General features: G+C 36.8%; 1 protein-coding gene across 1 annotated transcript; it reads right to left on the reverse strand.

The window, feature by feature from the left end:
• Positions 1 to 4,456: 4,456 nt before the first annotated feature.
• LOC109451003 (lipase member K-like) lies at positions 4,457 to 26,623 on the reverse strand. The gene is made up of 9 exons (XM_019738863.3): positions 26,477 to 26,623; positions 24,327 to 24,441; positions 22,511 to 22,709; positions 21,098 to 21,207; positions 19,990 to 20,126; positions 14,052 to 14,198; positions 12,107 to 12,178; positions 9,676 to 9,747; positions 4,457 to 5,009 (listed from the first exon to the last, which is right to left on the reverse strand). The coding sequence occupies exons 1-9, from the start codon at positions 26,621 to 26,623 to the stop codon at positions 4,776 to 4,778; spliced, it is 1,233 nt and encodes a 410-aa protein (XP_019594422.3). The 3' UTR covers positions 4,457 to 4,775.
• Positions 26,624 to 27,905: the final 1,282 nt, after the last annotated feature.

Below are 27,905 nucleotides of genomic sequence, written 5' to 3' on the forward strand. Positions count from 1 at the left end.
GAGATGCAGGGTAAAAATTCTAAATTAATGACTTGTAACTTTGAAGAGTTGTTCAAATACTTCTTTGGCAGGGATTACAAAGACCACTTATCACTAAGGAGACCTCCAACATCCCAAGTCCTGCACAAAGTAGGCTTACGGTTGAACAGAAAAATGATTCCATGTTACAGTTTTCTCCCTTCTAGAAGCTGCCAATATTCAGAATCCTGAACATGTAGTACAAAATCACACCAAATATATTAAATTGATATAACTGATGAGAGTGATGGTGATGTACCACGAGACTCCTACTGAAAATAACTTATAAATTAAAAAAGAATATTTTTAAGAAAGAGCAATAAAAACAAGAAAATCCCATTTATTAAGAAATGCAATGTTGTGATTTAATCTCAATTATACTCCAGTTTAAGGCAAACAGTGTGGACAAATCCTGTCAAAGAGAATGAGAAAGATGCGTGGGAACATTTAAGTATACAAATCTTTTTTGAATAAAAGATGTGTATCTGGTTAAGAAAGCAAAGGCAAATGTAACTGGAAAAGCAGGTGAAATCAAATTATGGGAAACTCTGAAGGATAGATGGAGGATTTAGGATTTGATGGAATAAAATAAAAAGCAGAGAGTCAATGTAAATTCTGGTAGAGTGGAATTTTGTGTTGAAAATACCCTTTAAAAAGTAATAGGGAAGATGGGTCAGTGGAAAGGCTTGTAATTAAATATATTAGGGAGGAAGCAATAAAGCTTTTTTTAGGGGAAATTAATGTAGAAATACTACATTGGATCAGCATTCTGAAAATATAGTTCTAACCTTATTTTACACTCTACCTCATATGCCTTGGACAAGTCACTTAAATTCTCTATGACTGTGCTTACTCCTATCTAAAGTCAGAGGGTTGGATTCCATCACAGTTTCCTGCAACATACTGATGGCAAGATAGACAATTTTAAATGGAATATAGAACAACTTAAACACTTCAAGTTATGTATTCATAGTAGTAGTAGTAGTAGTAGTAGTAGTAGTAGTAGTAATAGTAGTAGTATTTTACAATTACCTTCTTTACGTAAAGTTATACTGGCTACGCATAGCAGATGATACAAATTTTAAAAAGAATCTTTTTTTTTTTTTTGCTTCTAACCATGAGAAAATAGCAATGTCTGGAATTATCATCTTAACATAAAAACTAGAAAACTGGAACCAAATTCATAAGCAACAGTTTTCAGACACTGGTGATCCGGAAGCACTGTGATCACTAACAGGAAGAAAACAAGTACGGGGAGCCCCCTGGAAACCTTAGTGTTCTGCCTACCAGCAATTTCCATATTATAGCAAAGGTAGAGGAACCCAAAGAAAGGTCAGCGGTTTAGTTGACGTAAGGAGACAGACACTGGAATACAGGGAGGATAAGGAAAATAAAATCTGTGGGCCAGAATAACAAAGAGGAGCAGTCAAGAGAAAGAGCTTCTGAAATGTGGAAAGGCATCCCCAGAGCCTATGGCTAAATAATAATCTACCAATGCAAAGGGTAAAATTCCACAAGAGTAGACAAAGTAAGACGTTCAGAAAAAAACAACTGCCAAAGAACCCTAAGTAAAACATTTCTAGAGTATACATAGGGATTAATTTAAGTTCCCACCAACCAGCAGGAAGAGACCTTTCTGAACACATGGGAACTCACTAGAGACTGCAGAAAATGCATACCTCAGTAGTAGGGCAAAACTTCCTCAGAGGCGAGAGTACTCTAGACCTGCGCTTGGGACATTAAAAAAAGCCTCAAAACAACCAAACACAGCTGCAAGTAAATTAACTGACTGCCTCAAATTTTCCAACTCTATTTAAAAAAACACAATAAAATTCATCACTCAGTAATGCAAAAGTCAATGTGTGGCATCCAACAAATATTTTTAAAGCATCCATGAAAATATAACCCTTAAACAAGAGAAAGTCAATTAATAGAACTCACAAAGAACAGAGATAATTAAGTAAGCAGAAAGTATGTTAAGCTAGATATTAAAATATGCTTATGATGTTAGAGGACTTAAAGGAAAAACATGAAAATAAGGAGGAGAGATACCCAAAAAAGATCTAAGTGGGATTTCTAGAAATGAAGAGTACAGTATCCACAATAAAAAATGCATCAGATATAGTCACAACACATTAGACAGTGCAAAAAAAAAAAAAAAATTCCGTCAATGTAAAGCCATAGGAACAGAAACTATCTCAAAAGAAGCACACAGAAAAAAACACAGGGGAAAAAGACAGACTCCGTGATTTGTGAGGCAATAGCATGTGATCTAACACATATGTTAACTAGAGACCCAGAAAAAGTAAAGGCACAGAAGATATTTGAAGAAATTATGAACAAAAATTTGATGAAAACTATATATCCACAGACCCAAGAAGCCTGTAGAGTTCCAAGTAAGATACATACAAAACCACAATAAGAATCACCCAAATCAAATGCTGAAAATCATTGATAAAAAGAAAATTTAAAAAGGTACATTAAGTATCAAGAAAGAGATAAGAAATTACATACTTACTAAAAATTATGTATGCCAAAAGCCAATGAACAACATTTTTAAAGCACTGAAAGAATAACAACAAAATATGAAGCAGATCAACCTAAAATTCTATTGTCAGAAAAAATATCTTTCAGAAATGAAAGCAAAATACCTTCACTAATCAGCCCATCTAAAGATTCTAGGAGCCTCTCAAACCTTTTCTATGTGCACTTTTCTCCCTCCTTCCTGTGGGAGAAGTCTCAGGGTTGTGTGTTTTTTCTTAATCATCACCAATCATCAGGGAAATGGAAATCAAAATCATGGTGAGATATGACCTCACACCCGTTAGGATGACTATTATTAAAAAATCAAAAGACAAGTGTTGGCAAGGATGTGGAAAAATTGGAAACTTTATACACTGTTGGTGGGAATACAAAAGGGTGCAGCTGCTATGGAAAACAACATGAAGTTTCCTCAAAAAGTGGAATTACCATATGATCCAGCAATCCCATTTCTGTGTATATATATCCAAAATAATTGAAATCAAGACCTTGAAAAGACATATGTACTCCTGGTTCATTTCAACATTAATAGTCACAAAAGCCAAGATATGGAAGCAATCTAAATGTTCACTGATGGACAAATGGATAAGGAAAATGTAAGATGTTTGTGTGTGTGTGTGTGTGTGTGTGTGTGTGTAATTTACATATGTGATATATATGTATGTGTGTGTATATGATATATATATGTATATAGAGGTACCAAAAATGTATACACATTTTAAGAAAGGAAAAAACTGTATTAAAATTGTAGTACTCAATACTGATAATAAAAGATGAATACAAGTCACATTTGACTTCTGCAACTAAAAGAGGTGCTCAAAGTGGTTACTATCAGCATAATTTTAATAGTTTTTTCATTTCTTAAAATGTGTATAGATTTTTTGCACCCTCTGTGCACACACACACACATATACACAATGGAATACCATTCTATAAAAAAGAAAGACATCCTGCCCTATGCAACAACGTAGATGAACCTAAAGGACATTATGCTGAGTGAAATAAGCCCGTCACAGAAGGACAAATATTGCCTGATTCTATTTGTGTGAAGTATCTAAAGCAATTAAACTGATAGAAGCAGAGAGTAGAATGGTGGCTGCCAGCGGCTGCGGAAAGGGGGAAATGGGGAGTTGTTCAACATGTATAATGTTTCAGTGGTGCAAGAAGAACATGTTCTAGAGGTCGTCTGCATCACATCGTGTCTATAGTTAACAGTGCTGTACTGTACACTTAAAAATCCATTATGAGGGCAGATCTCACGCTAAGTGACCTATAAACAATTTAAAAAATGAAGAAATGGAGGCAAAATAAAGACTTTTTCAGACAAACACCGAGAGACTCCATCACTAGCATATCTACAAAACAAGAAATGTTCAAGGAAGTTCATCCAACGAAGGAAATAAGACAAAGGGAAACAAGGACAGGGTCTCTCAAGCTTCTTACCAAAGAGACAAAATAATAATAACAATAACAACAAAAATAATTTATTATTATTAATAGTAGTAGTCGTTTGCTGTTGCTGATAACAAATTACCACAAGCTTAGCAGTTAAGAACCATACAAATTTATTGGTTCAGTGTTTCTGTGGGTCAGTAGTCAGGGCATGGCATAGCTAAGTCCTCCTCTGCTCAAGGTCTCATCAGGCTGCAATCCAAGTGCTGGCCAGCCTCTTTCTCAATTGGAGGCTTTACTGGGGGAAATGGGCTTCCAAGCTCATTCAGGTTTTAGGCAGAATTCATTTCCTTATAGCTGTAGGACTGAGAGGCCCGGCTCTTTGCAGGTTATCGGCTGGAGGCCACATGCAGGGCCTAGAAGCCACACACAGTCCTTTCCTGTGTTTGCTTCACCAATCCAACAAGGAGAATCTCTTGCTCCAGTGTGCTAAGATACGTGTTTGCTTCACCAATCCAACAAGGAGAATCTCTTGCTCCAGTGTGCTAAGATGGATTCTTATATAATATAAATCAGGGAGTAACATCCCATCACCTTTGCCATAAACATAATCTAATCGAGGGTGTGACATCCCATCACCTTTGCCAGTTCTGTAGGCTAGAAGCAAGTCTCACTCAGGTCCCTCCCTGACTCAATGAGTGAGGATTACACAAATGTACGGACACGAGGAGGTGAAAATCATTGGCGGGGTCACCTCCGGCTATGTGTGCCACAATATTATTAGGAACACTTGCTTGCTTAGAGAAAGGAAGGTGTATTTAATTTTAGAAACATTCTTCCATCAGTCTAATTAGGTCTTGGTATATTTCCTGGGGTGCATCCTGTCCAAGGTAAAAGTCCACATGATTGTAGTGCGGAATAAATTTGTAATAAATAAGTCTGGTAATTTTAGGGAGTAAATTCTCCATGTCCCTTAGGTCAGCCACACGGTCCTCACCACCACTCCACACTGCTGTTGGAACTTCCATCTTAGTAACGTTGTATAATGGAGGTGTAAGCTAAATTCAGTGAAAGAGAAAGACAGGAAAAAAAAGAGTTTTCATGGAAAAACCACATTATAAAAGTAACATTATTGATTTATAGATGATGTAATACAGAATTGTACACCTGAAGTCTATGTAATTTCACTAACAATTGTCACCCCAATAAATTAAAAAAAAAAGTAACATTAACTATCCATTGTTAAGCAAGTTCTTCAATTTTTAAAAATGTGCAATTAGGATATACTTAATGATATGCAAACATTAAAATGTTAGAAATACTTGAAAGCACTTTAGTGTAGTAAAATGAATTGTGAATTTTAAAAGACAACCATTTTATTCCTGATTTGCACTTTTGGGAAAATAGAAAAGGATCCTAGAGAAAAGGGGCTCTTATTTCTGTGGGGGATCATCTTTATAGTAGCGTAGCCTGGGAATTTGTTCTTTTTAAACAAAATGTTGGATAGGATAAATCTAAACACACCTTCTCAAATGCAGAAATCGGGGTTTAGAGAAATTACTGACATTTGAGCAGACTCTTCAGGGAGCACTGAGACCCATACATGAAAACAGACATTTCAAATATAATGTTGAAAAGCCAGCCTGCTGTAGAGAAATTGTGTCTGTGGTGCTGATCTCCTGGCCAAGTTTTCCCTCCCCACTTCTTTCTGGTAACACCTTTCCTGTGCTGATTCAACAAATGCAGTCCCTCAGTTCAAAAGTGGTCCAGGGTGACTAGGCCTGGCCAGTTAGTCCTTCCTTCCTCTGGCCACACTGCTTTATGAGAGAGGACTAAAACTGGGCCCATGTTCTCTCTGGAATTTTTTGCCAGCACTATTAAGAAAAATAGTGACTTTTTTCTTTGGGTTTGCGGTTGTAAGAACTATATGAACTAGGTACATCCAGTCACCATCCTACTACAGTCTTGAAAAGAGCCTAAGAATGGAAATAGCATATGCAGGCAGAACTGAGAGAGGGAGGAAGAGCGAGAGAGTCCTGATGACAGTGTTTAAGTTCCTGGCTCTTGTGAAGTTTCGTAAAGCAGTATAGACAGATGATAGATAGATAGATAGATAGATAGATAGATAGATAGACAGACAGATGATAGACAGATGATAGATAGATAGATAGATAGATAGATAGATAGATAGATAGACAGACAGATGATAGACAGATGATAGATAGATAGATAGATAGACAGACAGATGATAGACAGATGATAGATAGATAGATAGATAGATAGATAGATAGATAGACAGACAGATGATAGACAGATGATAGATAGATAGATAGATAGATAGATAGATAGATAGATAGACAGACAGATGATAGACAGATGATAGATAGATAGATAGATAGATAGATAGATAGATAGACAGATGATAGACAGATGATAGATAGATAGATAGATAGATAGATAGATAGATAGACAGACAGATGATAGACAGATGATAGATAGATAGATAGATAGACAGACAGATGATAGACAGATGATAGATAGATAGATAGATAGATAGATAGATAGATAGATAGACAGACAGATGATAGACAGATGATAGATAGATAGATAGATAGATAGATAGATAGACACAGATGATAGATAGATAGATAGATAGATAGATAGATAGATAGATAGATAGACACAGATGATAGATAGATAGATAGATAGACAGACAGATGATAGACAGATGATAGATAGATAGATAGATAGATAGATAGATAGATAGATAGATAGACAGACAGATGATAGATAGATAGATAGATAGATAGACAGACAGACAGACAGACAGACAGATAGATAGATAGACAGACAGACAGACAGACAGATAGATAGACAGACAGACAGACAGATAGATAGATAGACAGATGATAGACAGATGATAGATAGATAGATAGATAGATAGATAGACAGACAGATGATAGATAGATAGATAGATAGATAGACAGACAGACAGACAGACAGACAGATAGATAGATAGACAGACAGACAGACAGACAGATAGATAGACAGACAGACAGACAGACAGATAGATAGATAGACAGATGATAGACAGATGATAGATAGATAGATAGATAGACAGACAGACAGATGATAGACAGATGATAGATAGATAGATAGATAGATAGATAGATAGATAGATAGATAGATAGATAGACAGACAGATGATAGACAGATGATAGATAGATAGATAGATAGATAGATAGATAGATAGATAGATAGATAGATAGATAAAGTTGGTTTCTGCTACTGGCACTGAGTCTTAACTATTACCATATGTTACAGACTGAATTGTATTCCTCCCATATTCATATGTTGAAACCCTAACCTCCATCATGATTGTATTTGGAGAAAAGACTTTTAGGAGGTAATTTGGTTAAAGGATTTCATAAAGTTTGGGTCCACATCTAATAGGAACAGTGGCCTTGTAAGAAGGAGAAGAAAATTAAGGAAAGGCAATGTGAGGACACTTTCTGGCTCTCTGCAAGCCTCCCCAGAACCCAGCTATGCTGCCACCCTGATCCCAGGCTTCCACCTTCCAGAACTGTAAGAAATAAATTTCTGTTGTTTAAGCTACTTAGTCTATAGTATTTTTTTTTTTATGGCAGCCTGAGCAGATTAATATACCGTAGTCAATTTTGGCATCAAGATTAATAAGAAAAGGTAATACGGACAAAGGTGTAGATCCTTAGGAAGCTGTGACCTTGGCCAGGGAGAGGTGTCTAAGAGGACTAGAAATGTGGCTGCAGCAGACCTGACTTGGTGACTGTGCACGCTAAGTTCCCTTAGCAGGGTGATATTCAGGCAGAGCACACGGGTCTAGTTGTTCTAGGTGTTACAGCCAGTTGATGGGTTGGTGCCTGAGTCTTTGCATTACTACACATTGGAAGCACATCACCGTACCCTCTAATGCTAGGAGGCATTGGACCTGAGCTTAGGATCAAGTGGTAAATGAGAATGTGTAGCTGTGAGAAGGCACTGCGAAGGGCAGAGAAGGGAATGAGTGCAGACTGGTACTGACATGCAGTAGGACATGCAAGGGGAGATGCACTCAGGAAAACCTGCTGCAGGGCCCCGAAGGCAAAGTGCAACTGACGGCAGGAGAGACATGCTTTTCCTCACTCTATAGTTTTCCCAGAAGAATAATACAAAGCATAAGTATTTAAATACAGAGATAGAGATAAAAAATACAAGACAACACAACACAGAGGCAGCAACAAATATTAGCAAGCTTTAAGATAGAAGGTGAAGGGGGGTCTAAGGAGCCCCTGAAATCAGAATACTTTTACTGCAATGATTTAATACCCTGGGGGATGCGTGGGGGAAGAAGATAGCAAAGCAAAAAAGATTAATATTAGGATCCAAGCTGTACATGGTATCTTTTGGCCAATAATGTATATATATATATATATTTTTACTTTCCCAGTAATAAGAGATTGGTGATTACATTGCTATTTACATTGTCTAATTTATAATGTTATTACTTACAGTTGTGACTAAGTTTATTGCTTTCTAAACATGTATATAGTTCACCCTCAGTTTGTTTGGGTTTTTCTTTTTATGCCCACAGCTCTAAACAAAAAGTGCATGGTTGAAACTGAATCACCATTTTTTAAAACTAGAACCCACAAGCATAATGATAAAGGTAACAACTGTGACTCAACTCTCATCCAAGCATGTAAGGCCATCTTTTAAAAAGGTTTTCCTAAAGCAGCTGTATACTCTTGCTAAGACAAATGGTTAATTACAAGAGTAAATAGTACTTTGACATAGCACGTTTGTGTGTGGGGGCACACAAACACGTAACAATAGCAGCTGAGTAGAAAAATCAGATTTTTCACACCAGTTGAAGTTAAGCATTTTCAGTATTGTAGTCATTATGATGGCACTGAAAATTTTTTTTTAATGTCCAAGTTTCCACATCCCTGATTTGTGAAACCTATGTATCTTTGATGACTACTTGTTTAATATGAGCTCAGTCTATCAGCAAGAAGCCAAAATCTCTATTAAATTTCTTTTTTATAACTGGAAAAAATAACAACAACACATATACACATTTCCCTTTAATATGAAAATGTTGCTCTGAAGTTTTCATAGATAATGTCAAGAAATATCTTGACATAACATTCTTTGTCAGAAAGCACTGCTTCCTCCGAAAGATGATATTTCTGTTTGGTGTATCTTTAATGATTCTATATTGTTGTTGTTTTTAAATGAGTAGTAAACAACTTTCCAAAGAACTAATAGGACAGTGTTAGCTCATTTTATGAGATGGGTAAGAAATCAGAGCATATGCTCTAGAAACAAAAAATATGCATCTTTATGGTCTTAAGTGCTGAGATTTTCTATTTTTTGAGAAGAAATAAGTACAGTGGGAGAAGAAAGGACTTTAGATCCAGAAATCCCTGGGTCATATTCTGGTTCTTTACTAGCTAAATAATTTTGACAATTTACCTAACCTCTTGAGCCTCTGGAAAAATGAAGACAATAATATTTACCTTGCAAGGTCATTGTGAGGATCAAAAATAATGATATGATACATGGTAAAAACCCAATAAATAGCATCTGATCTGTATAAAATATTGGGCATAGTTTGAATGGGACCTACTAAGTGTTTAATGAGTGGATACTATATTTATTAGTTCATATGCAATATGCAACTGACGACAACTGTTATGGCTATACCTGATGGAAGTGTATCATGTTCTGATAAGGGTTTCCCCAGTCAAAAGCTTGGAACCGACCAGAATTAACTGCCTATAACAAAATAAAAATAATACACACATTAAAAATATTTATATAAAAAATACATTTAAAGACAGTAAATAAGAAATATACAAAGATTGACATTATGTCCCAGTCTTTAGCACATTAGGTAAAATTTAATAGATTAATAAGCCAAATAATAAAAACTGATATAAATTGATACTAATTTATGGAACTGACAGGCAATCTTTTATTCCCCCTATACTTTTCCAATGAAAACCCTCAGGCAGTGATACCTTTAAATGTTACAATGCTAGACAGAGAAATTTTTTTAAGGATGCTGAATTGAATGATTCTTAAATATCTTGGCTTTAGGAATTTTTATGTTTTTTTTTAAAAGACACCAGCTATACATCTTCTACATTAAAAAAATGACTGCCATTATATTATCCTTGTCAGGTGGTCCTGGATATTATGATTATACTCTCTAGTCTCAAACAGCTGTGTTACTATTGAAAGGGATGTTCATTCACAGAACGCCGTCAGCGCTTCCTGTGGGAGAGGCAGCACTGCTGTCTGTCTCCTGTCTGCAGGACCAGGCATGCAGCCATGTTGTCAGCAACATGGCCACTGGCTGTGTGTCTCAGATGCAGTGCTCGCCCATTTCTGCATTTTAATTTTCAGACTTCATACATCAGAATAGAAACATTCACACACCTGGGGTTCCTTTTTCTGTTGTTTGCCACCCATGTGGATTGAAGAGACATAATTTTTACCTTTACTACAAGCACTTCATTAAATTATTCTAGGACTACTCTGTTGTTTTTTTTCTTAACTTGAATCTCAAGTATTTTTTTCCACACTCATTCATTTAATCCTGATTTTTAGTTTTCAATTATTTCCACCCGATTTATATTGACAGAGGCAGTAGTCTGCTATTACTGAATTTCTGCAAGTTTTCGGCCATGGGAAGCAATAGAATATACTAGTTAGGAACTTGGGTTCTAGCATCTAAGAAACCTGGTTGGAATCCAGGCTTAACAAAATATTTATTCTGTGATCCACAACAAGATATTTATCTTCTCTAAACCTGTTTTTTTCATCTGTGAAATAGGAACAACAATAACATTCTTCTCATAGTGTTGTGAAATTAAATAGGGCAACGCATAAAAAATGAATAGCACCTAAGAATGCTCAACAAATCTCTCCTTTTACTAATATCACTACCATCATTATCATCACCATCCTTGCTTTAGCTGTCTATATAATTTATGACCAAATATTTTATCCCCACCCTATTTCTATCCTGAAGAGGACTTTCTGTCAAAGATCAGTGCTCTTTATGAGGAGTCAGTTGTATAAAATTATTAATAAAGGTACTAATTGCTTAATACTTAAAAAAAAAGGAAGAGTCAGCTGTGAGATGTGTAAGGGATTGGCTGTGACATTTGTAGTCTGGGGATACCAATGTCTTCATTGAAAGATTGTCATGAGAATGAATTCAATGAGACTGAACGAAATCATTTATATGAATAGAAGAACACATACAGTAAGTGCTCAAATATGAAATTGAAGTTATATTGCCTGGAAGGCCATGGCCATCAGAGAGTCTGTCTCCTCACCAGTAGGAGGCCCTAAACATTTTTTTTTCTTATAGGAATTTGAAGGCTTATCTCCTGGGGGTGGAACTCTTAAAGAATTACAGAAACCCTCAATTGGTATTTCAGGCTATCTAAGTGATTCTCAACTTTAAAGCAAGGAACAGATTTATCAGGGTATCGGTTAAAATGCAAATTCCTAGGGATCTCAGATACATTAAAACTTTGGCAAGACCTCTCTTTCTCTCTCTCTCTACACACACACACACACGACTCAGAAAACTGTATCAATTGAATTTGACTTAGGTCTGAGCTTGTCAAATACTGAGTAATATATTAACACTAAAACAAAAACAACAAAAAAACTTAAACTGAGGATAAAAACAGAAACCATCAATCTATTTTAATTTCTCCCTAATATTTAATTTGCTCTGAACAAAGCATCATTTCCACTCTTTGAAATGGCCCACATTGCCAATTGGAGGATGAGCAGATCTTTCTGGAATAGCCTATATCATGTTATATAAAGCTGTACTAGAGCTGATGATTTCCCAAAAATACAAGCTTTCCCTAGAAAAGGCATTTTGGAGTAATCTAAGTATCAGAATTCAGTCAGATCATCTGGGAACCAGACCAAAACACCAGGCACTGAGGAAATGAAGAATAGAAGGGAATAAAGGAAATCAACATGAATTGAATGCTGATTCTAGAAACATCAACCAGACAGTGGTAGGTACTTGGAAGCAAGATCTCTGGGATTGCTTTTGGGGGATCTTGCAAAGATACGTGTGCGTCACATAGGAAGCACCTACCTGGGCCCAGTGCAGCATATTCTGAACAGATGTTCCTGCTGGACTCTGTGCCAAATAAACATCCAAGCGACTCTGCAAAGTAAAGAGATTATTTCTCAACTGGGGACTATAAACATTTAATCACACCACAAATAAATTTGAATATTTTTTTCTTTACTCTTTTAGGAATAAACATGTACTATATCCTCTGAAGATACATTAATCAAAGAAACCCATCTTAAGAATTTTCCCCTCCCTTAGCTCTGTTCTTCTGTCCTGAAAAGTGTCTTCATAAAGCCCACAGAGGACATCCCCCTGGTCAAAGACAGAAGGTAATATACCTTTCTCTCCAGTCTCACCTCAGACAGGTCAAGAGGAGAAGGGGACAAGGGATAAAAGCCCCATGGACCTTCTTCACCTTGTGCTAAGTCCCAAAGAACAGTCAGAGAAAGTTGTTCACTGTAAGACGTTGAAAACAGATCTGAATGCTCCCTTTTACTTTCTGATTTTTAAAATGTGGCAAATATTCTGTAGGGCTCTTTGAAAGTTTGTGGGACATACATAATCCATCCAGTATTTTAACCTCCATTAACATTTAGATTTATTCTGGATAAAACAACAACAACAACAACAACAAAAACACCTCGACTTTTTCAGATTTTCAGTTGCATTTTGTTTTTGAGTATAAAAAAGAGTTGCTTTTCTCCCAAAGTGAGCATCAGAAACATCTTGAAGCTTAAAAAAAAAAAAAAAGAAATACAACTACTTATGAGCTACCCATGCTTTTAAGTCAGTATCAAAAATCTCTAGAGTTGAGTTCTGGACATGTGTTATTTTTACTTATGCATCCCTGGTTATACTCCATTAAAAGAAATGTTCTTACAGGTATTGTAATAGTATTCCATAGTCCAGTGCCCCACAGTGAGAAAGAAAAGGGCAATCTGTCTGTATAAATATATAATGAGGGCCCCCAATGAATGTTCAAGTGTATCATTTTGTGAAGTCTTTCTTTAGCAAACTCTTAGGCCATATTGAGAGGGTACTTTTGAAATTATCTCTACTGAGTTTGCTTAAAGGCCTTTTTACTTAGCTCTGCCTACATAACATGCTTCCCTGTAAGTGATAGGCTAGCATAGTTTCCCTACTAAATTGAGAAAGTAGGAAAGAATGTGAAAAGGCAGTGGCTAAGGCTAAACAGCCTTTTACAAATCTCGACTAAAACTAAGGAAAGTGTTAATCAGTGCTTCCACTGACAGAAGGCTACAAGTCTCTAGGCAGAATCTGTGAGAGAGATGGTGACCAACTTCAGCTTTGTTCCACCTCTGGTTTCAAACATTCCTCCTCTCCAGCTATGGAGGAAAGAGTATAACTTCCCTTCTTTCCCCTTCCTACTCTGTGGGTCAGCTGGTGGTAACTAAGAAAGGAAAGGATCTCAGGTTGGAAAGGACTCGGCAAAACCCCAACACATTCCTGTCAGTATCCCTTGAACAGTGAATCTGTAGCTGTCATTGAAGAGCCATCCCTTTACCCCTTTGGATTAAAAAAGTAAGTGGTTCACAAAATGGCTATTTCCACATCACCTATGAAAGTAGAAAATGGATTTAAAAAACACAGATGCTTGTGCTTACTCCCTGAAATTCTACTGCAGTAGGTCTGAGACAGGGCTCAGGCACAGAAAGATACATTTCACAACCATAGCTTTAATCAAAGTGAAGGAATTTTCAATGGTGGCACTTTGGACAACAGCAAAAGTTGGTGAGAATTTTCAGCAATAAAATTTTCTTCTCAAGTCTTCCTATTAAAGTAGGTAGACCCTCAGCTTTGATTGGAAGCCATGAACAGGCTAAACTACGTTCCAGGAGACAAAAAGACCTTGAAATGTAGTTTTCATGCAATTCAGAATGAACTCTCCGTACCTCTGTGCAACAAAACAATTGCTTTCCCGGATCTGAACACTTACACATACCATGTTTAAGTTTTTTGGATCAAATCCACAAAAAGAAAATAGGAAGTTGCTGCAAATACGATGAAATAGCTTCCGGTTGCACACCTTGGTGGCAATGAATTGGTCAACAAATGTATGAGGAGAGAACATCTTGTCACCAAATAACACCTGCAAGACCAATTTAAGACACCATCAAATTTCATGGAAGTGCATGTCAAGAATAGAAAATAAGCAGCAATTCAGACAAGGACTAGACAGAAGGTAAAAAATGCTTAGTACTTAGTCCTCAGCGAAACCGAGAGGTCTGTTAAATTTTGTCTTTGTAGTTCTTCCAACCCACTGTGGTCATCCCAACTCGCCTCTTGATCTCTTTTCCCAAGATCTTTTACTTGGCATGTTTTTGCAGCACCCTTGAGACACCAGTCCTCATAGAACATGCTAAGGCTTTGGAATCAGGAATACCTTGGTTTGATTCTGGACTCTGTCTCTTATACCTTAGGAGAGTATTTAATTTCTATTATCCTGAATTTGTTCAACTATAAAATGGAAAATTAATATGCACTAAATAGGACTATTGTGAAGATAATAGGCCATGCTTAAAAGGCACCGAGTGCATTTTCTAGAACATAGTGAACATTCCAAAAACAATAACTATTATGTTTTTAGTGAATGATACAAATTTAATGAGTCATTCTTTCCAGAACCTTTCAATAAACTCTTTCTAGAGACAAAAGCTTAAACCAAAGAAATGAAACATTACTAGTGGCATTTCAAGCAGTGTTGCAAAAAAGTTGAACTTACCTTTTGAACTTTAGGAATCCTTAAAATTTTAACATAAATTAGTACCTAATCCCTGTGTATATAAATCCAATCTTGCCTTTGTTTCACAATAACTAGTTTTATAATCTTAGGATAATAAACTAAATATAAAGGTGAAAAGATATTTTTTAATTCTTAAAACTTTTGAAAACACCCTTTTACAGTATAAAACTAGCATATCTTTCTCCTGGAATTTTTTATTAATTGGCAATTACAATTAAAGAACAGCAATAACTAGCATTCATTTTTATGGCACTAATGCACTACAATATTTTATACTATTTTGGGAAAACTAGATCTAGTAAATTCCTACTGGGCATAATTTGTTGAATTCTGAGTTTGGAAAATATTTCTTATAGAATCAAAGGTAATCTTTATTTAATGGAATATTTGGTGTTCCATGAAATATTAATGAAATATACGATATGCCATGACTTCATATGACCTTTCATGCCAGAAAGAGAGAGAAAGGAAGGATGAAAAGGAGGGAGAGAGAAAGAGGCTACAACGTGTTAAACTAGTTCAAATCAATTTCTTTAGGTCTGGAAAGCAATTGCTAACCATTGCAGACATTATCCAATGGATTTTAGCCTCTTATTCATTTTGGTCACAATCACTGGGACACTTGGACAACATATCAGATAATTAATCCACTTACCAAATTGTAACTCTTCCTGTGTCACTGTCTACATGATAATTTAATAATAGTAGCAGCAGACATACAGAGTGACGTTATCTTTTAAAAGAATGTTGACATCTATTCTATGTTCTCAAGTGTGATAACTTAAATAGATCACCACATGAATAGGTAATTGAAGTAGAAGGTAGGATCTGATTTTAGTGAACACTTTTATCTTTCATTTACCAATGTCTTTGTCATCCACAGTTGGCAGAAAATCCATGTGAAAGGAAACAGCCAGTTCATAGAAGTAATCAACCATGAAAATATGTGAAGGAAGAGGTTATATCACAAGGGGTCCTTGTTCTTTGTTCTAAGAGTTGGCTTTCTTAAATACAGGGTGAAGTAATATGACAGTCTCTGACTTTACCTCTGTATCCATGTATGAGTGACTCAGCAAAACTACCGTCCATTTACCCAAGGATAAATGCTCCTTTACCCTAACCTAAAAGAGAGGATAATAATAATACTGCAGGCTAATCAGCCATATAGCACCCACTTGAAGAGGCAAACATACTGACTCGTTGATGTAATTCCATGTTGGTTCTGGAGGGGGCACGTTTGTCATATAACAGCATGAAGACAAGTTTCTTATGTTAGCTCTTTTGGTAGTTTTGTGAGTGAGAACTAGAAAAGGCCCCAGAAGAGAGCACGTGGCTTGCCAAGCACAATATGGTCTGGATTTAGCCCTCAAAGTTCTGCTGAGCTGGGCACCCTTGTGTATGGCTAAATAAGGACCTAGGACTGACTTCTTCAGGTTGGCATTGAGAAGGCAGGGAAATGAAAACGTAAGAAAAGGCACAGACCACGGACAGCCTGGTCAGATCTGTGTTCAAATTCTAATTCTGCCATTCATTAGCTGGGCGATTTGGGACAGGCAGCTGAGCCTCTCTGAGACTAAGTTCTTTTTTTTAAGAAATGGAAAAATAGTAACAATTATTATTGTAGATAATATGTCAAGAGCAAAGGGTCAAAGCAAGCTATAGGTCAGAAAAAAAGATAACAGGAAGGCGTAAATGTCCAGGGGCAGAACAAAGGGTGAGAGGGGAGGAAAGCATGAACAATTGGTAAGCAGGAGATCTGAAAAATGAAGTACTGTGGCTTCGAACCTAAAATAAATTCATTAATAATACTAGATAATATGTATTGATCGCCTGCTCTAGGCCAGGTATGATGTTTAAATACATATGATCTCAATGGGTATCCCAAACACTTTGACAAATACTACCCAGTTTTTTTAACTTATGTATTTACAACTTAATTGAGGAATAATTGACACAATAGGGCATTAAAAATCCTATGAATGAAAGTTTGAACTCTTTGACCTACATTTCCTTATTTCCCCCTCTTCTAGCCCCTGGCAACCACCATTATATTCTTTGTTTCTACAAAATTGGCTTTTTAAAATTAGATTACGCATGTAAGTGATTCCATACAGTATTTGTCGTTCTTTGTCTGGCTTATTTCATTTAGCATCATGCCCTCCAGGTTCATCTGTGTTGTTGCAAATATTTCCTTCTTTTCTTTTGGTTTTTTAATATTCTTTTAAATTTTCATATTTTAATTTGTTGAGGAACTTCTATACTGTTTTCCATAGGGCCTTACTTATCGTTATTTACATTTCCACTAATAATGTGTAGGGTTTCCTTTTCTCCACATTCTGACATGTGTTACTTTTTGTCATTCTGATAATAGCCTTTCTTAGTAGGTATATGGTGAAATCTCATTATGGTTTTAATTCGCAGTCCCCTGATAAATCATGTTGAACACTTTTTCATGTATCTGTTGGCCATTTGTATGTTTTCTTTGGAAAATTTGGGGTCCTTTGTCCACGTTTTAATTAAACTACTTGCTTTTTGCTATTGAGTTATATGAGTTCTTTGCATATTTTGGATATTAAACCCTTATCAAATAGTTTGCAAATATTTTCTCCCATTCTGTAGGTTATATCAATATTTTCAACATATTGATTGCTTCCTTTGCGATGCAGAAGCTTTCCATTTAATTTCACTCATTTAATTTTGCTTTCATTGCCTGAGTTTTGGGTGTTTAAAAAATGACTGGCAAGATTAATGTCAAGGAACTTTTCCCCTATGTTTTCTTCTCAGAGTTTTGTGGTTTCAGATCTTACATTTAAATCTTTTATCTATTTCAAGTTAATTTTTGTGTGTGGCGTAATATAGGGACCCAGGTTCATTCTTTTGCATGTGGCTAGCCAGTTATCCCAATACCATTTATTGGTGAGATTATCATTTCCTCATTGTGTGTTCAGAGTGCTCCTGTCAAAAATTAGTTGACCATAGTGTTTGTTTAATTCTGGGCTCTCTTTTCTGTTCCTTTGGTCTATATGCCTGTTTTTATGCCATCCCAGGGATTAATGCCACTTGATCATGGTATATAATTCTCTTAATATACTGTTGAATTCAATTTGCAAATATTTTCTTGAGGATTTTTGCATCTATGTTTGTCAGAGACATTGGCCTGTAATTTTCTTGTAGTATCCTTGCCTGACTTTGGTATCAGGGTAATACCAGCGTTGGAAAATGAGTTTGGAAGAGGAAGGAAAATGCTCTTTCCTCTTCAATTTATTGAAAAGATTTGAGAAGTATTGGTATTCTTTTTTAAGCTTCATCAGCTGAGGTCAACAGTGGTGAAGACTGCAGGGATCTTCAGTGGCCATAAGTGTGGAGGTCCTGCCAGTGGCAGTGGTGGCTAGAGTTAGTGAGGTCCTCAATGGTGAAAGCTGCTGATATCCTTCTGCTCTTCTTTGCCCAGGGGAAGAAGCTATAGCTCTGGGTATCCTTCCTGGTGCTAGGTCTGGTGCACTGGCACTCAGAGTGGCAGCAAAGTCAGAGTCCTCGGTTCAGGTACATGCAGAACTACCACAGTACCTTGGTTGGGGCATAGGTGCACTTGCTGCGGTGGTGGGGCTAGTGTCTGAGGTGTGGGAATGCACAGATCTATGTAATTGTAGTCTGGGTCTCTGGTGCATGCTGCCCTGGGGTGTGACTTAGGCCCTGGGGTGCGGGAAGAATTTGGGGGACTCAGCAGCAGCATGGGCCCAGAGATGCAGTGGTAGCTTAGGCCCAGGATGCAGGGTGCAGCAGGAGCATGCCTGGGGATGGTGGATCAAAGCCCCAACTCTGACCCCAGGGGGCAGATGTGGAACAGCAGCAGCTTGGCTCTAAGGATGTTAGGGTGAAGCCCCAACTCAGGATCCAAGGGGAGAATACACCACAGGCATGTCAAAAGATGTGCAAGGTTGAAGCAGAGCTGTGCAAATTGAGAATAGAAAGATCCCACTATCTCGAAATATCTCTTAACTGTGTGGCAATGCTGAACTAATTTAGCAAGCAGTCCAATGTTGTTTACACATTATTGTGGGATGAGGCTCTACTGAATCTCTATTTTATAAGAGGCCCAAGTACTAAGAGGGAAATATATTTTCCATGTTGTTCAGTGGCTTTAGTGCTACTATTTTTTCTAGGTTATATATAGGCACAGAATTGACTCACCATAGGTTAATTTTCTTATCTCGCATCAATCAAAATCCCTGGCTTCTATAAAAATTGTCTCACTTTTATCTGCTTTAAGTGAAATAACTGATTTTAATTAAGCTCTGTGATTATCTTCTATTTGCCACGGGAGAAGCCCATTTTAATATGTAACAGGAAAACACACCAACCCATAGACAGCTTTTCCTCGACTGAGTAAATGATTGGCTTAGTTAACGGTCAGCTAGCAGAAAAAATCTGGGGTCAGTGATATTGCCTAGGTTTTGAGGAGCTGACAGACTGGAAGTCTGTGACATGAGAGCAACTGAGCAAGGTTGGACTTTCAGTGATGGGGGAAGGTGTGTTCTACGACAGCGATAACAATAGTTGACATTTATTAAAGGCTTACAATGCGGAAGACCTGGCTCTTAGGGATTTACGTGTACTATGATCTCACTTAATCCTCCAAGCAGCCCTATGAGTAGGGACTATTATTATCCCCACTTTATACATGAAAAAAACGGTTCATAGAACAGTTAAGGTCTTGACCAAATTTACCCAGCTGTCCAGAATACAACCCCATGCTGTCCTCTGGCTTCAAGTTGTGATCCCAGCTACTACTCAGTACCGCTCCAGGGAAACTAGGGGCCACTGGAGAGAAATTTAACCTACTAAATTAAACAAATCAGTTGATCAAATTAGCATTTGATTTATCTGTAACTGAGGAGAGAATACATGGGAGAGAAGACACTGAAGGAGACAACAGGGTCAGTGGCATCAGAGTGAGCTCCCTGAATGTGGCTGGTAAAACTGCTCATCATCAGTAAACCTACATGGATAACCTCAGGCACCTGCTATAGTCTCAAAGATCTGTAGCACGTCATTTGTCTCAGGTTTTCTTCTGTTGAAATCAGTGGAAATAGAGCTAGTTTAGTTACTATAGGTTTAAACTTGGGAAGTCACCTACCTTGACGGCTGCTCTGGAAAGATTTGTTAATTGTCTCATAGGACTTCGGGTGTATTTCACCGTAGTGACTGGAGCCAATGCAAAAAATATTTTAATCCTTTCAGCCAGCTCTGGATTTGTAGAGAATGCTATGAAAGCTGAAAGGGAAGATGACACTAGTTTATAGATTGAAAACAATTCTTAATGTATTTTCAATGATAGCAAAAAGTATTATAGTTATGTTAAAAACAAAACAACAAAACAAATAAAAACAACTCAGAGTAAGTACTATTTGTAGGGAAGGATTTTATATATATATATATATATATATATATATATATATATATATATATATATATATATATATATATCTTAAGGTATTCTTTGACATTATCACTGTTAGAAAGGATTTCTACATCCAGCCATTTGTAAAATATGGATAATACTGGTTTCAAACGTTTATAGTTTCTAATGAGAGAACATATGTAAGACGCATAGTATAGTACAGGCACATGAAGACCTAATTTATACCAGAAACCTGTTTAGGATTAAGATACAGAACAAAGATTGGTGGAAATGCTGTTGGTATTGATGAGGTCTCTAGATGAATGGGGAGCTGTGAAGCGAGTGAAGTGTCGCGTGGCACTGTCAACATGGTCCCATCCACATCCAGGCTACCCCAGCACATTCTGGGAACTAAAAGTCACACTGATTGTGGCACATAATCACCGGGATTTGCAATTCTTTGCTTTTTTTTTGGTATCCTGACTAGACTGCAAGTTCATTAATGGAAATAACATACATTGTTTTGGTAGTTCAGAGATAAATACCATATTTGTCTCTGCTTCCCCAGCATCTAACCCAGTGTCTGACAAATGTTTGTTGTGTACACTAATGAATAATTCTCTCTCCTTCAGGTTTATCGATCAGTCTCCAAATTCAGCCCCAGGGAAAAAAAATCTGTTGTCATCCTCATTTTATTTATTCTTCAGAAACCAGCCATAGGAAATGGTTTCCTGCCTCAAATGTCCTAGCTAGAGACTGGACAGAGGGAAGAAATCCTGACCCCTTTCATGAATATGGAATAAGATCCTCTGACACTCTCAGATCACACTTGCCCCAAACACACCGATGGTGGTTCCTTGAGAGTGGCCCACATAGTAGAGTCTCTCTTGTCCAGTTTTCTCTACAATGAAATTGATTGTGGCTGGGAGGTCGTATTTAGCCATTTCATCTAAACTGCCAAAGAAAAAGAATAACAAAATTTGAAAAAATGTCTCCTTGCTAGGCCTGCAATATTTAAACACATGCATTGTAGACATAAATACCTAGTTTTTAAAATATAAGACGAGAGTCAATATGTGATATTATGAATCTCTGTAGCTTTTGAGGATGTTATCTTGATTGCGAGAGTAACAGGGTTAGGAAACTGGAATCAGAAAAATCCGACTTGCAAAGGCTTGCAAAGGCTTTTCCTCTAAGGCTAGTCATATTTCACTTGATTCTATAGCAGATTTACCAAATTTCCTTAAAGGAACAATTACCTTGAATGCTATTTTTAAAAAAACACAAAAAAAGCAAACAGATTTGCAGACATTAGCCCAGAAAGACTGAATCAGAATTTCCAAAAAAGATGCCTGGTCATTTGCATATTTATCAACCACCTCAGGTGCTCCTTTTTGGGAAAATACTCACCTAGGGAATCATGCTATTTCCAATAGAGCAATGATACAACTGCACTGGGGTGTGGAATTAGGACATGCAAATGGCTTCTAGGAATAAGGCAAAAATGAGGCCAAGGAACAAATGGCTTCAGTGACATTCAAGATATAATTCTTAGCTCCTATACAAGTGCGGGGTTTGCCCCTGTGCCCGAGCAGGCCTGGCTCCTAGAGCCAACAGCATCCCAGGGGCTGGGGCTGGCAAAGTCTGCTCTTTCATACTTCCATCATCAGGCTTTCTCTTTACGTCCCCAAGACCTGATGCCAGGGACAGGTCCTAGCACTGCCAGTCTGTGGAGGGCAGAGTTCCCTTGCCACTCAGTGAGTAAACATTTGCGTGTCATCTATGCGCAAGGACGAGGCTCACTCTTGGCTTATCATGAATGCCTGGTTCTCAGGATTTTCAACTAGAACTTTGTTTCTGGTCCCATTTCTCAATCACTTTCATTTTTCCTCTTTAATAAGAGTCCCATGTCAACTTCCCTTGGGGTCCAAATGGGCAAAGTGATAGTTCTGGAATTAACCTTTCTAAAGTTGACCTTTGCATTTTGATTTTTTTTTTTTGGGGGGGGGGGCATATATACTTTGCACACACATGTATACTTTGCACCACCATCACCACCACCAAGTGGGGTTTTTTAAACAAACAACAATGCAATAAGGGCATTTCTGTGAAGAAAGCCTGGGTAAAAGAGGAAATGTTTGTTTCCTTCTTGGGGATTCCACTAAATGCACTTGGATAGAAAGGGAAAAATCACAGGGTGTTCATCTATATAAATAAGCAAAGTACACACTTTATTCATTACTATGTATCTCCTTACCTGAAGGCCCAGAATTCTGGTGATTTGGTTGAAAATTTCAAGTGTTTTCTGGACCAAGTATTTCCCCGGCTGTTCCCCATCCACACATCATAACCATTATCTGCGAGAAGGAAAGCCAAGCTGCTGTTGGGTGGGTTGCAAATCCAGTTACTGGCAGATGCAACTAAGCCATGTTGCAAATATACAACAGGTCTTGAAGCTGCAAAACACAGGTAACAAGAATTTAATGTCAGCTTACTCCATATCAACAAGAAAATTCTCTTTCCTCACTTCCTGTAGTATAGAAGAAAGGTTAAGAGATAAAATTTGGCACCAGGCAAACCTAGGTTCTCCTCCTTTCTGAACTACTTACTTGGGCAAGTTATTTATCTTCTCTATGTCTTATTTTTCTCTTTGTAAAATTTGTATTATTTAATGTATTGTGTTGTTCTGTAGGTGCTGAAGTCAGATTGTCCTGGTTCAAAATCTATTCTACTATGTCTTGACCTCTTTGTGCCTCAGTTAACTTATCTGTATAATGGGTAATAATAACACATTATCTCATAGGGTAGTTCATAAAAAATAAATTAGAATTAAGACACATAAAAGACAGTCTAGCACAATAAATATTGGCCCTATTATTATTCATATTAATAACACTTTATTTCTCAAGAAGTATCTGATAGCAAAACTAAGTCTTTCTCAAAATAATAACAAAAACCATGAGAATACTATTTGTTGAATGCCAGGAACTATGCTAGATTTTACACACATTGCTTAATTTAATTTGCATTTTCAGAAAGCAAAATGCACAGTTTTAAATGAAATGTCATGCAATGTAAAATTGTTAATTTGATATAAGAATCCTATTCATAATGTAGAACTGGAAAAATTTGACTAAGAAACAGAAAAGAAAGAAGTGGGGAAATGGTTTGAAAACACAGAGAAAAGAGAAGTGACTAGTATGTTTGTCTTCTATCATTTGTGATGCTGTGTTCCTATCTCAGGACTCTCCCTCAGTTCACTTTTGGTTCTTCAGCCATCTGGAAGCGAGGAACTATGATCTATGTCCATTTATCCACCTTTTCAGAGCACAGAAAGCATAAGCATTACTAATCTGCTAAAGTTAAGTACTGCCAAATACCGTGGCAGTCATAGCCCTCAGCCCCTCTGATCTGAGCCCTCAGGCTGCTTCTCATCGTAGAGTCAGCTTTCCCTGTCATGCATTTTGTCAGCTACTTGGCAGAAATCATGAAACAAAATTCTCATGAGTATTTACAAAGATAATAGGTTATTTGGGTGGAATAGACAGACTCTATTAAGTCAACACCAATTGCTCCCCTTCTCTTTTCAGAAGTCTAGGTTTTCTCTTTAAATAATTAACCTGTCTATATGGGGAAGTTTGCTATACAATACTCCAAAGAATAAAAGGAGCTATGAAATCAGGGGAGTAAAGAGTTTTTGCCAAGTGGATCCCTCTTTTCTCTACTGATATCAGCCTTTGTCATAGGGAGCTAGAAACAGCTGCTTAACTAAGTTTAAATATAGAACTAATAGGGTTAGATTTACTTAAAAAAAAATTCCACTGACTTGGGTGGAGAACTAATGACAAGTGAAGGAGAAGAGAATGGACTAAATAAACAGTGTACGTGAACGTGCTTTAAAAATTCCAAAGGGTTATAATACAAATGAAGTGGCGTAGCAGTGGCAGAGGTGATTTCCCTCCTCTTCAAAAGGCACTGGGCTCTGTTTCAGAACAAAAGCTGCCTTGCTGTTGTCAGTACATCTAGGATCTCTATTTTAGGCATTATTCCTTTCATAACAAAATACATCCTACCGTTTCTCAGATATCCCCTTCCATGAGGAATCCTGTAAGTTCTGAGGACATACTCATCTTTGGTCACAATATCATACTCTTCATAAGGATAACCCCAGTAGGCAATAATCTGGCTCTGAAAAAGAGGAAAGGAAAATATCTACCTTCATGATGTATGTACTCTTGATTTTTACACAGCATTGCAATATAATACTTTAAGTCACAACCTACTCTTTGTCTATGTATCGGGACAGAATATAGCAGGAAAAACAGGAAAACTTGAGGAGGGTTTCAAAAGGACGATGCACGCAAAGGCAAGGTTGGGAAACTACACGTCCTGGTTTGCTTGGCCTGATATTATCAGTGCACCCTAGTCCATTCTCAGAATCTTAAGACAAAAAGTTATCTGCTCATCTAATGAAGGAAACCAGGGGCAATGGTGCAGTACTCTGTGGCTAGTAACAAGTGAGCTGCTACCAACCTCCTACCTGAAGGGAGATGAGAGGAAGTGGTCACCAGAACCAAAAGAAGAAAGTCAAGGAGACAGGGCCACGTTGAGAGGAGCTGTAACCTTTAGCAGAGAGAGACAGCCTGCCTAAGGTGACCTCACGGAGGGAGTCACAGCAATATATCAGCTGATGTCCTTCTCCTCCCTCCTTCTGATCTCCTGCTCAATATTTCCATTTGCTGAACTGAACTGAAAACCAAAGATCAAGGGAGTGTGTAGACCTGGCTCTCATAGCTCAACCTCTTGGATAGAGATTAAGGAGTAAAACAATACATAGTGGATCTAGAGGGATAAACAGAAGACATCCCAACCACAGATATATAAGGAAGAGGAAAACTATTGTTTATTGGTCACTTTCTGCTTAGAAGATGGTTTGTATCTCCTGTTCCATTCATCTTTACAAATGGCCTTTCAGATAGAATTATAACCTTTTTCCAGTTGAGAAAACAGAATTTCAGAAAGATTAATAATCTGTCTGAGATTGTACAACTAGGAAGAGACAAAGACAGAATTAAAGTCAAAGTAAGTTTAGTTCCAAAGCATAAGCAGTATTATGCATTTGCCCATGCCAGGCACAGAAGAGGTGTGTATACATTACGGGGCTATATAAAGCAGTGGTTATGAGCCCAGACTCTAGAAACAAACAGCATGACTTTGAATTCCAGCTCTTCCTCTTCTTAGCTATGTATTAACTTTGGGAAAGTTACTTAACCTTTTTGTGCCGCATTTCTCTCAGCTGTAAAATAAAGATAATAATAGTATCTTTTCACAGATTTGTTATGAGGATTATACATAAAGAATCTAGAACAGTGACAGGCATGAAGTAAGTGCTCTATTATGTTTATTATTCTTATCATTGTAGAATAATTAAGAGCCAAAAGTTCTTAAGGGAGAAGAAAATGTGTGTGAATATGGGACAAAGAGGAAAATTTGGATGTGAAGGCATATATTCAGACTGTGAGTTTAGCAGTGTGGTAGGAGGTTAGGGATTCCTGCTGGATACATTAAAGAGAAAGAAGAAGAGACACTAATTGAAAAACTTTGACAGTTCTATTATTAAAGATTATTAAAGTTCTAATACAAATGGGAGTGGGTGAGGACATCAGTGGTGAACAATGTATACAGGAATATGGAGCATACCATTAGAATGAAGCTTATAGTAGACATTTGTCATTTGTCCTGTTTTTATTTTTTTATTTTTATTGTCTAGAACTCTTCCATTCCACTGTATTTCATTCTATTCTGTTCCAATCCACCTCTAGTATGAATTCTTACGTGTTAAGATACTTTGGGTTAAAAGTAACAGGAACCAACTCTGGTTCACTAAACTAAAAGAGTACACTCATATAGCTCACAAATCACAGAACCCACCCTAGAAAAAGCCTCAGGAAGAACTCAAGGATACTCTATAGAGATCATCGGTATGACTCTGACTCATAAACATTGTGTTCAGGAAGCCACCATCAGAGGGCAGCTCAAACTACCAGGAGAGGGAATATTACTGCCCCAACTTGGGTCAGGTCTTTCAACTCTTAGTTAGCCATGCCAAGGAGCAAGGTAGGAGGCACAGATTTAGATTTGTTGAAAACGACAGATACACCAATTACATCTAAATAATGTTAAACGAATAATTCCTTAATTTTTTTCTTAATGAATGACTTACAATATTCATATTAGCTTCAGGATTTGTGACTTTTCCTTTCTTGTGAAAACCATATAGAGGTCCAAGAAGAAGCATCCAGCATGCTGCTGCTAAAAGCTGCCACATATTGGATCTGCCTGGGAAAGGAAATATTAATACATTTGTCATCAAAGAGAATTCTAAAAGTGAAATTTGGTGTTGTCTTTCTATAATACTACTGTAGGAGGGAGCGGAAACATGTTTCTAGTTTGTACTTTAACAAGTAACATACTTAATTATTCAAGACTCATCCCATGAAAAATCTGAAATGGTGACCTTTTAGTAAGAAAAGAAAGAAGAAAGAAAGGAAGGAAAGAAAGAAGGAAGAAAAGAAGAAAGGAAGAAACCAACACCAATTAAGTGTCCAATAGATAATTGGACAAAAGAAAGGAATTTATAATCTGCAGAAAAAGAAATATAATGGCCAATATATTAATGAAATCACACTTGATTATTTTAGTCATCAGGTCAATTAGTATTTTTCTTCTGTTGGTGGGAATGAGCATTGGTACAGCCTTCATAGAAAGAAATTTATTAACACGTATTGCAAATTTAAAAATATTCATACCCTTTACTCAGTCATTCTAATTCCAGGAGTCTATCCAAAAAGAGAATAATGTATAAGTATTATGTATAAAATTATTTCATATATCTTAGTATAGTAAAATTTGCCAAAATAAGAAATTGGTAAAATAAATTATAGGTGAGGAAGAATGGAATTATTTCGACACAAAGTAATGTTTATGTGTGATATGTGAAATTCCTATTATATAATATTAAGGAAAAAAAACACTGTAAATTGTGCATATATTTTGAGCTCAATGATAAGACAAATTACAAAGAGAAAAAAAAGACTAAGCACCGAATTTTAATTATGATTACATCTAAATGGTGAATATTTGGGTAATAGTTTTTTCATTTTCAAGGATTTTCCATACACTCTAAATTTTCTGTATCCAGTATTTCTTTATCATAAGAAATTATTTTCAAAGAGAAATGATGAAAATTGTGAAAATTATGGAGGTTAAAAATATTATGTATAGTCCCCATTTGTCTTTGAAACTAGGTTTAATAACAAACAACAAACAACTGCAAAAATAACAGAAGTGAGCATTTTGCAGGAGACCTCCCATTTACTATTATTTTTACAAAATGAAGATCTTTAAATTATGTCAGAAAGCACTCTCTCTGCTAATCTGTTCTGTTTTCTTCTAGGAAGAGATAAAGACAAAATTTAAGCCAAAGCAAATTTAGCTCCAAAGCATATGCCCTTATTACAGAATTATGCATTTGCCCATGCTAGGCACACACTATATATATAGGGTGCCAAAAAAATGTATACTCATTTTAAGGAAAACTATTAAAATTGTAATACAATGAACGACGCTAGCATTCATTTGATTAATGCCAT

This window comes from Rhinolophus sinicus, chromosome 15 (assembly GCF_057876585.1).
Source record: "Rhinolophus sinicus isolate RSI-liver-muscle chromosome 15, RSI-T2T, whole genome shotgun sequence".
Taxonomy (NCBI): Eukaryota; Metazoa; Chordata; class Mammalia; order Chiroptera; family Rhinolophidae; genus Rhinolophus; species Rhinolophus sinicus.